The sequence below is a fragment of the Eptesicus fuscus genome, chromosome 5 (assembly GCF_027574615.1).
Source record: "Eptesicus fuscus isolate TK198812 chromosome 5, DD_ASM_mEF_20220401, whole genome shotgun sequence".
Classification (NCBI taxonomy): domain Eukaryota; kingdom Metazoa; phylum Chordata; class Mammalia; order Chiroptera; family Vespertilionidae; genus Eptesicus; species Eptesicus fuscus.
In genome coordinates this window covers 106,305,267-106,321,885 of record NC_072477.1, presented here as the reverse complement: position 1 = coordinate 106,321,885, position 16,619 = coordinate 106,305,267, and the positions used below count along the sequence as shown (strand labels likewise).

Genomic DNA, 16,619 nt, shown 5'->3' with positions numbered 1-16,619 from the left:
TAAAACTCACTGTGTGCCCAAGGTGAGGAGAGGGACCTTAGAAAACCATGAAAGCAAGATCCATGTCTATATCCCCAGCCCTAATACAAAGTCTGAAACTCATTAAGTATTTAAGAAACTGTTGAGCCGAAACCGGTTTGGCTCAGTGGATAGAGCGTCGGCCTGCGGACTCCAGGGTCCCAGGTTCGATTCCGGTCAAGGGCATGTACCTTGGTTGCGGGCACACCCCCAGGGGGTGTGCAAGAGGCAGCTGATTGATGTTTCTCTCTCATCGATGTTTCTAACTCTCTATCCCTCTCTCTTCCTCTCTGTAAAAAATCAATAAAATATATTTAAAAAAAAAAAAAAAGCTTTCAGCTCTGCCACTCACTAGCTGTGACTTTGGGCAATTAGCCTCTAAAAAAAAAAAAAAAATAAAGAAACTGTTGAATTAACTGCTAAGGGTCTCAGCTGAAGGAGCAGAGTCAGGACCAATATTCAAGTTTTCTGACCCCTAGGGCAGTGGTCGGCAAACTGCCGCTTGCGAGCTACATGCGGATCTTTGGCCCCTTGAGTGTGGCTCGGCTTTAGAACCACTTCTTCAAAATAGACTCGCCCTGATCCAGATGAGGCCTCGTGCACCTAGGTCCGGGTGAGCCCAAGTGGCCCTGGGTCTGGGAGAGGCCAAGCGTCCCTGTGTCCGGGTGAGACCATGTGTCCCTGGATCCAGATGAGGCCTCGTGCACCTAGGTCCGGGTGAGCCCAAGTGGCCCTGGGTCTGGGAGAGGCCAAGCGTCCCTGGGTCCGGGTGAGACCATGTGTTCCTGGATCCAGATGAGGCCTCGTGCACCTAGGTCCGGGTGAGCCCAAGTGGCCCTGGGTCTGGGAGAGGCCAAGCGTCCCTGGGTCCGGGTGCGACCATGTGTCCCTGGATCCGGATGAGGCCTCGTGCACCTAGGCCCGGGTGAGCCCAAGTGGCCCTGGGTCTGGGAGAGGCCAAGCGTCCCTGTGTCCGGGTGAGACCATGTGTCCCTGGATCCGGGTGAGGCCTCGTGCACCTAGGCCCGGGTGAGCCCAAGTGGCCCTGGGTCTGGGAGAGGCCAAGCGTCCCTGGGTCCGGGTGCGACCATGTGTCCCTGGATCCAGATGAGGCCTCGTGCACCTAGGTCCGGGTGAGCCCAAGTGGCCCTGGGTCTGGGAGAGGCCAAGCGTCCCTAGGTCCGGGTGCGACCATGTGTCCCTGGATCCAGATGAGGCCTCGTGCACCTAGGCCCGGGTGAGCCCAAGTGGCCCTGGGTCTGGGAGAGGCCAAGCGTCCCTGGGTCCGGGTGAGACCATGCGTCCCTGGATCCGGATGAGGCCTCGTGCACCTAGGCCCGGGTGAGCCCAAGTGGCCCTGGGTCTGGGAGAGGCCAAGCGTCCCTGGGTCCGGGTGAGACCATGTGTCCCTGGATCCGGGTGAGGCCTCGAGCACCTAGGCCCGGGTGAGCCCAAGTGGCCCTGGGTCTGGGAGAGGCCAAGCGTCCCTGGGTCCGGGTGAGACCATGTGTCCCTGGATCCGGGTGAGGCCTCGAGCACCTAGGCCCGGGTGAGGCCACGTGCCCCTGGGTCTGGAAAAGACCAAGCGCCCCTGGGTCCAGGTGAGACCATGTGTCCCTGGATCCGGGTGAGGCCTCGTGCACCTAGGCCCGGGTGAGCCCAAGTGGCCCTGGGTCTGGGAGAGGCCAAGCGTCCCTGGGTCCGGGTGAGACCATGCGTCCCTGGATCCGGATGAGGCCTCGTGCACCTAGGCCCGGGTGAGCCCAAGTGGCCCTGGGTCTGGGAGAGGCCAAGCGTCCCTGGGTCCGGGTGAGACCATGCGTCCCTGGATCCGGATGAGGCCTCGTGCACCTAGGCCCGGGTGAGCCCAAGTGGCCCTGGGTCTGGGAGAGGCCAAGTGTCCCTGGGTCCGGGTGAGACCATGCGTCCCTGGATCCGGGTGAGGCCTCGTGCACCTAGGCCCGGGTGAGCCCAAGTGGCCCTGGGTCTAGGAGAGGCCAAGCGTCCCTGTGTCCGGGTGAGACCATGTGTCCCTGGATCCGGGTGAGGCCTCGTGCACCTAGGCCCGGGTGAGCCCAAGTGGCCCTGGGTCTGGGAGAGGCCAAGCGTCCCTGGGTCCGGGTGAGACCATGTGTCCCTGGATCCAGATGAGGCCTCGTGCACCTAGGCCCGGGTGAGCCCAAGTGGCCCTGGGTCTGGGAGAGGCCAAGCGTCCCTGGGTCCGGGTGCGACCATGTGTCCCTGGATCCGGATGAGGCCTCGTGCACCTAGGTCCGGGTGAGCCCAAGTGGCCATGGGTCTGGGAGAGGCCAAGCGTCCCTGGGTCCGGGTGCGACCATGTGTCCCTGGATCCAGATGAGGCCTCGTGCACCTAGGTCCGGGTGAGCCCAAGTGGCCCTGGGTCTGGGAGAGGCCAAGCGTCCCTGTGTCCGGGTGAGACCATGTGTCCCTGGATCCAGATGAGGCCTCGTGCACCTAGGTCCGGGTGAGCCCAAGTGGCCCTGGGTCTGGGAGAGGCCAAGCGTCCCTGGGTCCGGGTGAGACCATGTGTTCCTGGATCCAGATGAGGCCTCGTGCACCTAGGCCCGGGTGAGCCCAAGTGGCCCTGGGTCTGGGAGAGGCCAAGCGTCCCTGGGTCCGGGTGCGACCATGTGTCCCTGGATCCGGATGAGGCCTCGTGCACCTAGGCCCGGGTGAGCCCAAGTGGCCCTGGGTCTGGGAGAGGCCAAGCGTCCCTGTGTCCGGGTGAGACCATGTGTCCCTGGATCCGGGTGAGGCCTCGTGCACCTAGGCCCGGGTGAGCCCAAGTGGCCCTGGGTCTGGGAGAGGCCAAGCGTCCCTGGGTCCGGGTGCGACCATGTGTCCCTGGATCCAGATGAGGCCTCGTGCACCTAGGTCCGGGTGAGCCCAAGTGGCCCTGGGTCTGGGAGAGGCCAAGCGTCCCTAGGTCCGGGTGCGACCATGTGTCCCTGGATCCAGATGAGGCCTCGTGCACCTAGGCCCGGGTGAGCCCAAGTGGCCCTGGGTCTGGGAGAGGCCAAGTGTCCCTGGGTCCGGGTGAAGCCAGAGCCTGGGTCCGGGTGAGGCCGTGTGCCCCTGGATCCATCCGGGTGAGGCTGGGTCCCAGGCCCGGGTGAGACCACGCGCCCCTTGGGTATGGGTGAGGCCACGTGCCCCTTAGTCCGGGTGACGCCGTGCCCCTGGGTTCGGCCGAGACCAAACCAGAGGGAGTCGGACCTCCGTTACCGCCATTTGTCCACCATCCAGAGCTGGGGGGTCAGTGCTGACATGTACACATAAGGAACTACTGGACATTGAAATTGAGTCTCAAAAGAACTGTTGGTCCAGGGGGAAGCTCGCTACAGACTGATTCATTTGCCTGTCAGCATAACTATTATTGCTCGTCTCACATTCAGTGCTTATTAGTATATATCTAGTGACATATGATCTCGCTCATCTAGGGGAAATGATGAACAACATAGACTGAGGAACAAGAACAGAACCAGAAGCAAGGAGGCATCGATCGGACTATCGGGCCTCAGAGGGAGGATAGGGGAGGGTAGGGGGAGGGTGGGGGGGAGGGGGAGAGTTCAACCAAAGGACCTGTATGCATGCATATAAGCCTATCCAACGGTTAAGTTCAACAGGGGATTGGGGCATGCGTGGGGAGAGGGGTGGGATGGGAATGGGGGGATGAGGACAAATATGTGACACCTTAATCAATAAAGAAATTTAAAAAAAAAAAAAAAAAAAAAAAAAAAAATAGACTCGCCCAGGTCGAAAACCGACTTCTGTGCACGGGCCACGAAGTTTCAATCGCACTGTACATGCGCGCCCGCACATGGTATTTTGTGGAAGAGCCACACTCAAGGGCCCAAAGAGCCGCATGTGGCTCTCGAGCCGCGGTTTGCCAACCACGGCCCTACGGCCAATATTCTTTCTAACCACCTATTTTTCTACATCTGATAAAGTATAGTACTTAAATTGTATATAATGTTAATTATCTTATTTCAAAACATGTCAATCATGATGGACTATTGCTAACATTTGTGATATCTTATTAAATAATCTGATGACTAGAAAGTTGAATCTTTCAGTTTACATTTCCATGGATCATGACAATCCTTCTATTGTGAAATAAAAATTTCCTCAAATAAAACTACCCATTTCAATGCCAGAGAATGTTAAAAACAAAACAAACAGATAAAGTAGAAAGCAAAAAGTTAACTGCAATATCAGCTTGTCTATTTTATTTTAAAATTCTCATAACCACTAAGCTATTCTATTTTTAGGAAGATATGTTTTTTGAAGTGCTAGTAACTATAACAACTATTTATTTTTAAGTCTTCAATAACAAGTATATGTATTTGTACATAAATGAACACAGTGCCAAGTCAGAGGGTGAATGATTTGAGGGCAGTCTAAAAATCCACAATTAGAGATGATTAAATAAATAACAATTAGTCCAGACAATTGATTCTAATGGAGCATTAAAATAACGCTTATGATAATTTGATAACATAGAGAAAAGCTTAAGATAGTGTTTTAGAGAGGAAAAAAAAGCAGTTTAAAGAAAATATATTCAAAGCATGGTCTCTACCATGTAGACACTTATACTTTACTAGAGGCCCAGTGCACGGATTTGTGAACTGGTGGGGTCCCTCAACCTGGCGTGCGCCCTCTCGCAATCTAGGACCCCTTGGGGGATGTCAGAGGCCCGGTGCATGGATTTGTCCCGGTCCCCACAGGCCAGGCTGAGGGACCCCACTGGGGCACTGGGCCTCTAGTATACACATAAGATTTTTGGTTAATCTCTTCCCACCTTCCCCTTCTCCCTTCCCCCTGAGATTCATTAGTCTGTTTGTTCCATGCCTATGCATTGAGCGTCTGCCCCCTGGGGGTCAGTGCGCATCATAGCTACTGGTCGAACAGTTGAACACTTAGCATATTAACCTTTTGTTATATAGGATACCTTCTTGTTAAAGTAAACCAGGTCACTAACTCCCCACCCCTACTCTGTTCTTGAATATCTGGCCCCTTCTAGAGTCTTCAGAAAGGGCATCACTATAATCCAGGGACAACTAGATAACTCCACACCCAAGCTAGGCTGGTCAGATTCTCACTCTTCCTAATCTGAAACGACAGTGCACGATAGACAGAAGAGCATCTGGATGGAAATATCAGGTAATGTTTGGGTCAGAGGCACTGCCATGGAAAGCCAAGACCGGTAGTAGGGGGTGGGAGTGGGGTTGAGGATTCAATGTTCATTTGCAGAGAAAAGTATTAGAATGAAGCAGATGTCTAGAAAAAAAGCATGCAGGCAAGGGGGAGAAATGTCCCAATCCAATTCCTATGTGATTTGGGCATATACTGAGTTTTGTACTAGCTACCTATTTTATTCCTAAAACAAATCTCTCTTAAATTAGCCTGGAAATGGTAAGATAAATGTATGGATTGACCCTGAAATATATGTTCTCCTCCAGTCAGGAATGAACTTAGGGAGAATACCAAGTGAGATGTGGTGAATGAGAGAAGATATGCCTTCAACTGAGGGGTTAAGATGAGAACCATGAACATAGATTTTCTTTTTTTTTTCTTTTTTTAAATATATTTTATTGATTTTTTTACAGAGAGGAAGGGAGAGAAACAGAGAGCCAGAATCATCGATGAAAGAGAAACATCCACCAGCTGCCTCCCGCATGCCCCCCACTGGGGATGTGCCCGCAACCAACGCACGTGCCCTTGACCGGAATCGAACCCGGAACCCTTGAGTCCGCAGGCTGACGCTCTATCCACTGAGCCAAACTGGTTTTGGCTGAACATAGATTTTCAACATACTGAATTAGGGTTTCTAGATGAAATCTGTTTCCATATAAAAGGACTAAACATTATGTATTATTGACTCAAAATCATAACCTAGTGCTTCTAGTAAATGAACTAATTATATCTATTGTTTCAAAAAAACCAACCTTGGCTTATAAAAAGTTAGTTTTAATGACGTTACTCCTAGCTGTAGCAGCAGCAAACTAACTTGTAAGCAGAAAAATAACTAACAGAGGGCTGAGAGCAAGGCCTGGGCACTCCTGCAGTGCCAGGGAGGGAACACACCATCACCACCACCACCCCACCACCCCACCACCACCACCACCACCAGCACCAGCATACCCACGGTGAGCACAGGACAAGGGGATGTTAACAGGGCTAGTCTCTCAAAAATTATGAACATAGCTAATTTATCCATACAATGATTTCTGCCAGTCATGATATAGACCTCTTAAGGAAAGGCCTAATAACTTCTTAAACTTTCAGGAAAAAACTGTCTGCTTGATAACTTTCATGAAGATGCCAAAATTCAGAGCGTTTTCCCTGACTCTGAGAAGCTGCTATGGGAGGGATGCAGAGCCATGGGTACTCTACAAAGGATTTCATACTTTATCCCAAGAAAACACTTGAGCAACAAACTTTTCTTTCCATAGTGGCAGTGTAGACTATAAAATTAGAATTATCTTTTTGCTTTTTATAAGTTTTCACTTTATTTTTTGTTAATCCTCACCAGAGGATATTTTTTCCATTGATTTTGAGAGAGTGGAAGGGAGGGAGAGAGACACAGAGAGAAACATTGATATGAGAGAGACACATAGATTGGTTGTCTCCCGTACGCATCCCAACCACACCTGGGGATTGAGCAACCGAGGTACGTGCCCTTGACTGGAATCAAACCTGGGACCCTGCAGGAGGGGGTGGGGGGTGGGGGGGCACTGCTCTATACACTGAGCCAAACCGACTAGGGCAAGTTCTCACTTTAAAGAAAGTAGTGCACCAACTACACACTCCCTTTGGAAGTTGACAACTCAAGGCATACTGTATACTATTTGCTATAAAATTATCATTGCAATAGAGGACATCAAACATATTTACAAACACCCAGGGTGCCATAGGAACAAGCCACAAAACCAACGACAAACCTAACTCAGAGAGATGAACTATGAAACCCTTCCTGTAAAAAGAACTTCGAATAGTAAATGAAGAAATAATGTAAAATTACCAACACCCATAGAAGAGAAAAGGCTACCAGCAGAGAGGTCACCCCTGATAGACGAGAACAGAGCTGGGCCAAGAAGGCAGAGATCAGGGTCAGGACCAATGCTGGCTCAACAGGCAGCCAGCAAGAAAGGAGCCAAACATCAGGTGTGAGGCAGGCTCATCCGACTATGAGGGCACACTGAGCAAAGTGAGGAGTTAGTTATGTGGCTGAAGTGCACATTCACTTCCTCCCCTCTATAGAAGCTTCATGCATAAACATCATTATACACCCTTTCTTTGTGCCTGGTCCATCTTTAGGGAAGGCTATCTTCCTGTACCCACCCTCACCCTCACCTGTCTGACGATGCTCTGGATGAGCTTGTCCATGGTGAAGGCAATGTAGGCATGAATGGTGAACATCTCTCGCAGTGAATCTTCATATTGTGATGAGTCAATGTTGCCATCCAGCAGGCTCCGCACCATATCCAGGAAAGCTGGGTAATAATCTTCTACATCAACATCCACTGTGGGAGAGATGGAACAGGTGAGGCTTTACCCTGCTAAGATCAGGAGAGCAGGCAGGGCAGGTCCCAGAGCTGGCCTAAGGAGCATTAAATGAACCAACCCTAGGTACTCAAAGCATGCCTCCTCAATCTGCAGAGACACAATCTGACAGGAGGCTACAATCAGCAGCTCTATCAGAAGACAGTGATTCCACAACTTCACCAGCAGCTTCCAGAACTCTGACCATGCCAGAAAGACACTTAGTGACAGGCTGGGCTCTGCATAAGAGAGCAAAATATCACAGGGAAGAAGTTTCTTCAAAAAGTTGTTGGCTCCCCTGCTGAGAGAAAACTATCACACCTTCCCCGCGGCCCCCCCCCCCCATTTCCTTTTTTAAAATTCCCAGGGTCATTAGCTCTTCAACAGATTGAAGGCTAGGGCCACACATGGGCTTCTTACATTAGCAACAGTTAAAAAAAAAAAAAAAAAAAAAGCTAATTTGCTCCAGATTGTCTATTTCCTCAAGGGCACAGAAGAAAGGCTTCATGAAGAAGATTTTGGCTCAGACCTCAAGTATTTATGAACTGAACAGTTAACTAGAAATAGGTGGCACAGAATTACTTAAAGCACATGATGAATGGCTTCCTTAACCTCTATTTTCCTTTTCTTGGTTCTCGATCTTCATTTCTGTTTTGCCTATTCTGCTGGCTCACACCATCTCTTGAGTTCCAATCTCCTTTCCATACCCCCTTCTCCATTTATTAGGAATGAGCCATGAACCCCTCTGGTTAAAGAGAAGTCCTGCTCAAACACAACAGAAAATTCCCATCTGTCTTAGGCGTGAACCACTAGGAATTTATGTTCTGTCATGCAGTGGAGCAAACTGTGCTGTTTTTGCCTCTCTCTATCCTTTGAAATTCTTTGTAATAACCCAGAGATCTGCCATTTGGGAAACTGATGGCAACTGACACCCCCTCCTGGTGTCAAGTATCCACAATCCAAGCACTGTAAAGGGTGGTTTGCATATTTTCTTCACTTCTCCCAACAACCTCATAAAGTAACAAGTAGCACCTTCATTTTACAGGTAAACAGGTTCAGAGAGTTAAGTAAGGTCACACAACCAGTAAGTTGCAGAACTAGGATTTGAACTTCTCTGAAGCCTGCCTGTGTCCCATGTATAAAAGGAAATAGTCCCAAGTCTAACTAGGCCCCAAGGTCACCAACCCCTCACATCTTCTGTGAACACATCTTCTGTAAACCAGCAGTCTAGGCACTCACTAGGTTCTTTAAGACGGAGCTGGATGGCAGGGCTGTCGCTCTTGTCTCGCTTTATGCCCAGCACTTCCCGCTCCCACTCCCTCTCTCGGTTTTCTTCTTCGATTTGCCGTTCTGCTTGGGAACATATCCGCAGAAGTCTCAAGCAAAGAATCTGGTGCAGTCGCATAAAGATGTACCAGTTGTTATTAACATAGAAGAGGTTGTACACTTCATCCATCCCTCTTAGCTTCTGTGCTGTTGTGTTACTAAACAGTAGCTTGGACTTAGGGGGGCTGCCCCCCACCCCATTGTGCTTCTTAGCCACCCCTGTTGCCTCATCTACATCCATCTCTTCTTCTTCCTCTTCTTCTACATCCGAGAGATCACCCCTCTGAGCAAAGAGCAGATCTGGAATGAAGTGATGCATGATCTGCTTGATTTTGTACTTGTCCTCCTTCTGAATGCCTGCCTGTCTCTTCACGTGGTGGATAATCAGGGCAGCAGCGTCCTCCAGGATCTGCTTGTCTTCATAGGCCAGAGAGAGGTGCGGGCCGGCAGGGACGCTAGCATTTTCTTCAGTAGCCTGCTCTTGCCTCTACCAGGAGAGAAGATACAAAGTAGTAAGTGCCATATCCACAGCAACAACCAACAGACCCATGAGACAACACACCAGTACATTCAATTATTAACCATAGTGACTATTATTTTCCAATCCAAAACTTCCAGAAACATAAGGTAATGTGGAAGATGTGGTTTGAGAACAAAATATTGGTACCTTCTAGACTTTGAAGACTGATAGGGGACAGTGGGACAATCTCCTAAAATTCTGAATGAGCATTTATGGAGGAAGCAGTCAGTATGAGGTCTAGGATTCACTTTAAAGTACTTCTGGGGTGGAAGTGCAGAAAGTGTTAGGTGTAAAAACACTGACAAAATAGGAGTGATTATTTAAATTTACGTAAGAGCTCACTTTATTATTTTCTCCCCTTTCATGTATATTTGACATTTTCACAATAAAAAGCTTTTTCAAATTCAAGATCACATACTTCCAGGAATTCTCAAACAGACTACATTTATGTCTCTATCCATCCCCTAAGACTGTGAATTTAAAGAAAACAGGATTACTTTCTTATTCATCTCTGTATCCTGAACTAGATATAATCTTTGTAAGTATGCTGAATAAACGAGGATTAGAAAGAGTTTGGTATCAGTGAGAAGAATTTAAGCAGTGGGAAGCTGAAGCAGGCCAATCAAATACAAGGTACTCAAGCAGTGAATGGGGAGAAGTGGGGTTGTCAACTGAAACCAGGAGGGTAAACTAGGAAACCAGTAAGACAGCTTAGGTAGAAAGGTAAGGTTAAGAGTTAAAATGGTAGAATCAGTAATAGAAGCTTATGACAGTTATGAAGCAAGAATCAAGAAGTCTTAGAAGGTCTTGCTTTCATATAACAAAGGTAATTTCCAGGAAATCAAAGCTATGCAGAATACAAAGATTGGAGCCCTCTCACAGGTGTAGAAACTTCCAGCTCACCTCATCATAGATACTCTCAATCTCGTTGAGTAAGCTCTTAGACCTTAGGACCTTGGTGTCATTCTGTTTAAAGTTGATACCCTGATGGTCCAGAGACTTCAAGTAGTATTTCTCATTTTGCTCTCTCCACACCTTGTTAAAGCCCCTCTGAGCTTCTCGCCATTCTTCCTCTTTCATCTTCAACCTAGCCGGGTATGGAATGGGGTGGAAACACATGTGGAAGTCAAACTCTTGGAATGGAATCCTGGCTTTGCTGTACCAGTGAAATAGGGATAACAGCACCTAACCCACACCTGAAACCTATATAATCATGTTGACCAATGTCACCCCAATAAATTTAATAAACATATAGATAGGTATGATAGGCCTGTCAAAATTATTGGCGACTTGGGATAAATGTTATTCAAACTGTTACATGAGGAAATTACTCATTCAGGATTTTGGGGAAGTAATTTTTTCCAAAGTCAGAAATCCTACTTAGAACAGTATTTCTCAAATAGCATTCCATGGAATATTCTTAAATATTCTCATCCTTGACCAGCTAACACAAAGTTAAACAAATTTCTTTGATACAGAACCTCTAAGCATGTTTACTATGCAAACATAAATGCACAAGTCCAAGAGTAGAGAGCCTGCACTGTAATGTTCCTTTTGACACAGTTTGGGAAGTTCTGATGAGAACTGATCCTAACCTCCAGAAGAAGAGAGGAGAGTAAAATAAAAAACAACATGGAAACTGAAGAATATTCTACATCTCGAAGCTAAAAGTTAAATGCTTCTGGTAAAGAGAGAAATAATCTGTGGTAGTATCTGAGGGGAAGACTAGGGAGGGACAATAAATTGGGGCACCTGTGCAGCAAAGAATTCCTTTTCACCAGGTAATACTGAGTGAGGAGGACCCAGCTCTTAGCTAGGATCCAGTGTGGTCCAGACTTGGAGGAACCTGGGCTTAGCCCTGGCTCTGGTCCCCTCCTTTGATGGGCACAAAAGCCCCTTTACAACTCAGGCTGAAGGCTTATTAGAAGAAAGAAAAAGATATTCTTGGTAGAAAGGCATTCTTAAGTCTTTTTAAATAATACTTATCAATTTTACAAAGACAAAGGGTGACTCTTTTTAAAAACCAAAGATAAGGGTTAGTACTGAACTGTAGAAACATGGGTGGTAATTTTCTTCTTTGTTCTTTTTTATACTTTAAAGTATGGCCTTAAACATAGAGCATTCCACTATGGATTTTCAAGGTTTGCCCTCTACTGTTGATTACACAGAACCCCATCAAGAAGCTCCACCAGCATGCTCGATTTGGCAGCATATATACTAAAACTGGAACAATACAGAGAAGATTAGCAGGGGCCCTGTGCAAGGATGACACACAAATTCATAAAGTATTCTGTGTGTGTAGTTTTAAGAAGCCCCACTATGCCACACTGTACCTGACTTTCAATAGCCAGGGTGGGGAGAATGGAGGTCTCATGGGATAAGGCAAAAAATGAGCTTTATTTAATGGGACACCAACTATGTCCTGAAGCACAGGAGAGCACGAAGGGCACATTTGCTTGGATACCTTTTAAGTACAATGGGGACAGCAATGGAGGGGTTCTTCCTCAGACCATCAATGATGTCGGCTGCTTTGTCAGCATATATCCTCTGGAGTGCTTTTCGATGGATGACTTCTGATGTGCCCCCAAGGGTGTTGTCCAAGCGAAATTTGGCTTGTTCCTCAGCAGACAAACGGGAAAGCTTCTTCTGTATTGCTTCCAGAACCCGGATTGTTGCCAAATTGGTCTCTAAAACTACATCAAGCTAAAGAAAAAGACAAAGTGTGCTCAGGACCCAAATCAGAATAGAATAGTAGTTAGGTGTATAAGGTGAGAAGTCAAACTCCCTGGCCTGGAATCCTGGCTCTGCCGTAAAAGCCACAGAAGACTGTTTTCTTACCAGTAATGTAGGGATAAGAGCTACTCCTATAAGGTTGTTCTCTGGATCGAACGATACAATCCACATAAATGGTTTTGTGCAATGCCTGGCACATAACATCAATAAATGATGACTAGCCCAAGCCGGTTTGCCTCGGTGGATAGAGCATTAGCTTGCAGACTGAAGGGTTCCGGGTTCGAATCCAGTCAAGGGTACATACCTCGATTGCAGGGTCTTCTCTGGCCAGGGCCCTGGTCAAAGCGAATGCAGGAGGCAACCAATCGATGTGTTTCTCCCACATCGATATTTCTCTCTGTCTTTCCCTCTCTCTCCCACTCTCTCTAAAAATCAATGGAAAAATATCCTCGGGTGAGGATTAAATAAATAAATGATGAATAAGTGGTAGTCATTACTTCTACCACCACCAGTGTGCTTGGCTTAGGACTACTAACCCCAGATTAGAGGGATTTAACAGGAAGCTACCTTACAGACACTTTTCCCTGAAATTTTCTGAATTATTAAGATGCTCCTCCCTTGGCCAGGGCCCAAGTCAGGGCTCGTGCAGGAGCCAACCAATCGATGTGTTTCTTTCACATCAATGTTTCTCTCTCTCCCTCTCTCTTCCACTCTCTAAAATCAATGGAAAAATATCCTCAGGTGAGGATTGAAAAAACACACACTCAGAAAACCACAATTCCAAAAGTAGCCGAAACTGGTTTGGCTCAGTGGATAGAGCGTCGGCCTGCGGACTCAAGGGTCCCAGGTTCGATTCCGGTCAAGGGCATGTACCTTGGTTGTGGGCACATCCCCAGTAGGGGGTGTGCAGGAGGCAGCTGATCGGTGTTTCTCTCTCATCGATGTTTCTAACTCTCTATCTCTCTCTCTTCCTCTCTGTAAAAAATCAGTAAAATATATTAAAAAAAAAAATTCCAAAAGTATCATTCAAGATGACAACTCTCAGTCTCATGAAAAAGGTTTTTCAGGGTAACTTGAAATATTTAAATATTTTATAGCCTTGTTCACATTCAGTAGTAACAGCAGAGACCATCATTCCTTAAGGATTTCAATGTTGTATGTGTAGGTACCCATTTAAATTCTTACTGAAACTCCTGCAACTTATTTTCTGGCAAGGGCCTAGTCTGACCTAGTTTAGGATATGACTGGCATCCTCTGAGTTAACTTTTTTCCTAGTCTTAACACAAGATTCTCTAAATAAGAAACAGAAAGTAAAGGAGCAGTTTCAAAGGCCTATGACAAAATGTCTGCAGAAGTTTCCCTAAGTTTTAAGTCATTTTGTCAAATATTCCTGGTCCCCTCTTCCCCAATTTTGGACAAAAGATGGATTGAAATTCCTGGTTCTCTTAGGATCAGATGGGGCCACATAACTAGTTCTGGCAAATGAGTTATGAACAGGTGGATCAGAATACTTATTACTTCCAGGCTAGAGCATTTAAAGGTGCAAGACCCTTCTGAGCAATCTTTTTCTTTCCAGTGACTGGCAATGTTCAAGATGGTAGCACTCTGTCAGCCTGGGACCCTGAGTAATTCTGATGAGCAGAATACCCCACTAAACATCAATGTACATGTAACAAGATCAAGGAATAAATCTGTTTCTTAAAGCCACCAAGATTCAGGGAAGGAGGGGGTTGTTTGTATTGTAGGATCCCTTACCTATCCTGATGTATAAAAGGAACGCTCCTTGAAAACCTCTGTACTGATAAGAGATTTTCAGAAAGGAGCACTCCTTTTAACTAGCCCATCCCACCCAAGCCTAAACACACACACACAAACTTCTGTCACCTTCATCCCTGTTATCACAAATAGGAAATGAGACTGTTGCCTCTCATTTGCTTGCATACCACTTGAGAATCAAAAAAGATGCTAACCTCTGCTTTCTAACTCATCTCACCTTACTAAACATAGGTAACAAAGAAATGCTTTTTTTAGCCTGATAAAACTTTCCATGGAAGTCACCATCTATCAAGATTTACCGTAGTTCTCTGCAAATGCTTGAAGCTCCTCATAAATTCTGGAGCAGGGGCCAAGCAACACCTGGCTCTTCATTCAAAACATGCCAGAGACAGCTGGAGTGAGTGTGGGGGATAACTGGCAGAGGGATAAACTAGTATGGGACCCATCTACAGGGATAAGCAGGGTAAGTTTTATATAATAAATACATTAAATAGGATACATGTAATTTTACCTCTTTAGACACATTTAACATGCCCTTTTCTCTCTTTTTTAAATTGATTTGAGAGAGAGAGTGAAAAAAAGGGATTGGCTGCCTCTGGCACATGCCCCTACCAGGAATTGAACCCACCACCTTTTGGTGTACGGAACGATGCTCCAACCAACTGAGCTACACTGCCCAGGGAAAAATATTCCCTTTTCTTGTTGAGAATATCAGTGAACATGGGGGATTCAGAACCCATTTTCAGTATTCCCACTTCTAGCATAGGGGCTCTATCAGCTCATTTATTCACTCAAGCCCTTCCTAACTACTTTAAAATAAAATCCCTAATTTAACTTTCTTTCAAAGGGAGCCAACCACATCAATATCAGAACGATGAAAGAAGAATTCCAGTTCCCACAGGAAAGCTGGTTTGCTAACCACCTGCTAAGAAGAACAATACACTTTAAAATAAATAATTTCCAACAGCTTCAAAAAAGCCCAGTAGGCCTTACTACAGTACGAAGTTTTTATATACCTTTGTAAAATATAATAACCTTTAAAATGCCATTAAAAATTCAAATTAGCCCTAGCTGGTTTGGTTCAGTGGAGAGAGCGTTGGCCTGTGGACTGAAGGGTCCCGGGTTTGATTCCAGTCAAGGGCCCATGCCTGGGTTGCGGGCTCGATCCCTAGTAGGGGGCGTGCAGGAGGCAGCTGATCAGTGATTCTCTCCCCTCATTGATGTTTCTATCTCTCTCTCCCTCTCCCTTCCTCTCTGAAATCAATAAAAGCATATTAAAAAAAAAAAAAAAAAGACCTTGCAATTTATTTTTTAAAAAAAGCAAATTATTATTCAGCTATCAATTGATAAATTCAATTAAAAGGGTTAAAGTGGCCTAGATAAGTCACATTTGCCATTAAAATATTACTAACATATTTGACAAACTCTTAAAGTATGGTAAGTACAACAAGCATTTACCACAAAAGAACATGAACCTCTGACTCTTTAGTCTTAAAAGTCAACCCTCACAGATAAATATTTAAGATATCTTATTTAGCATCTCCCATTTTCCCAAACTTCAAATGATCAAGGAGGCTGTACCTCAAAGCGTTCGTCTTCACAACGATAGATATGTTCTTCATACTGAGTTTTCTTGGAACTAACAAAGGTGGAGTCTTCAGACCAGGAAGGGAAGGAAACCCAGGTATCATTTAAAACCTTTGGATAATAGAAGAGAAATTGAAACAAAAGTGTAACAAAGCTTTCTGGCAAGTAAATATTCTCAATAAAAAGACAAAATTCTAGAAGAAGGAAGAATCATTTAACATTACAAGCTTCCCCTTTAGCAAGTTAACAAAATATATTAGAATAAGAAAAAGGTTCTGAATATAAGAGTAAAATATTTTATTTTGAAAATGTTTTGCTCAGTGGATAGAGCCTCAGCCTGCAGACTGGAGGGTCCCGGGTTCGATTCCAGTCAAGGACACATGCTGGGGTTGTGGGCTCGATCTCCAGTAAGGGGCATGCAGGAGGCAGCCAATCAATGATTCTCTCTCATCATTGATGCTTCTATCTTCCTCTCTGACATCAATAAAAATATATTTTTTTAAAAAGAGTAGGGTCTTGATTTCTTCAATGATATAAATTCTTGATCCCTAGGACCATTCCCTTTCAGAGAAAGTTGAGGTTTCAGGGTTGTTCCTTTCTGGGGAAGGCCTTACCTCTTTACAGAGAGGAGTCCGTCCTGTACACTTGGGCTGCTGGTAACTCTTTGGGAGGGCTCGGTAGCTGGAACCCAACCGTTTACAAGAGGCATAATCTATTTCCATGGCAATGCCCTCTGTAGCTCGTTCCTTTGGAAAGGTTTCCAAATGTACAGACTCCTTATAGCCCAGAAAGTTTTTAAACCAATTAAACAATTCAGGGAATTTCCTGAAAAATCAAACCAAAAACTGGTGAGCAATTAGAAGCATTATGCAGTTATTTTGAGATATGAGTACCACTATTTGGTGTTAGGTTAGAACTCTGCTACCAAGAACAAAGTCCAATGGCAATCATTGCTTCTAAGCATTTGGCTTCCCCTTTTCTTACAGAGTGCTCTATAGTCAGATAAGGTGGTGATAGAAGAGTGCACTGAAATCAGACAAAGCCAACTATTATTCTAACCAAGGATATTGCTTCAGTATTAAGATCATTTTTA

At 46.0% G+C, this 16,619-nt stretch overlaps 1 protein-coding gene and 1 non-coding gene across 5 annotated transcripts in view; one reads left to right on the top strand and one right to left on the bottom strand.

The window, feature by feature from the left end:
* Window positions 1-16,619, bottom strand: part of SIN3A (SIN3 transcription regulator family member A) — an 82,038-nt gene that overhangs the window by 15,851 nt on the left and 49,568 nt on the right. For all 4 annotated transcript variants that reach the window (XM_054716672.1, XM_028133393.2, XM_054716673.1 and 1 more), the window contains exons 11-16: window positions 16,141-16,351; window positions 15,521-15,637; window positions 11,895-12,133; window positions 10,334-10,517; window positions 8,824-9,397; window positions 7,396-7,565 (exon numbers count right to left, since the gene is read on the bottom strand). In XM_054716672.1, the coding sequence (XP_054572647.1) occupies window positions 7,396-7,565; window positions 8,824-9,397; window positions 10,334-10,517; window positions 11,895-12,133; window positions 15,521-15,637; window positions 16,141-16,351 (1,495 nt within the window). The remainder of the gene's footprint in view (window positions 1-7,395; window positions 7,566-8,823; window positions 9,398-10,333; window positions 10,518-11,894; window positions 12,134-15,520; window positions 15,638-16,140; window positions 16,352-16,619) is intronic.
* LOC114228223 (U6 spliceosomal RNA) lies at window positions 11,624-11,730 on the top strand. Its single transcript, XR_003614363.1, has one exon. It is a non-coding gene; the product is annotated as a U6 spliceosomal RNA (small nuclear RNA).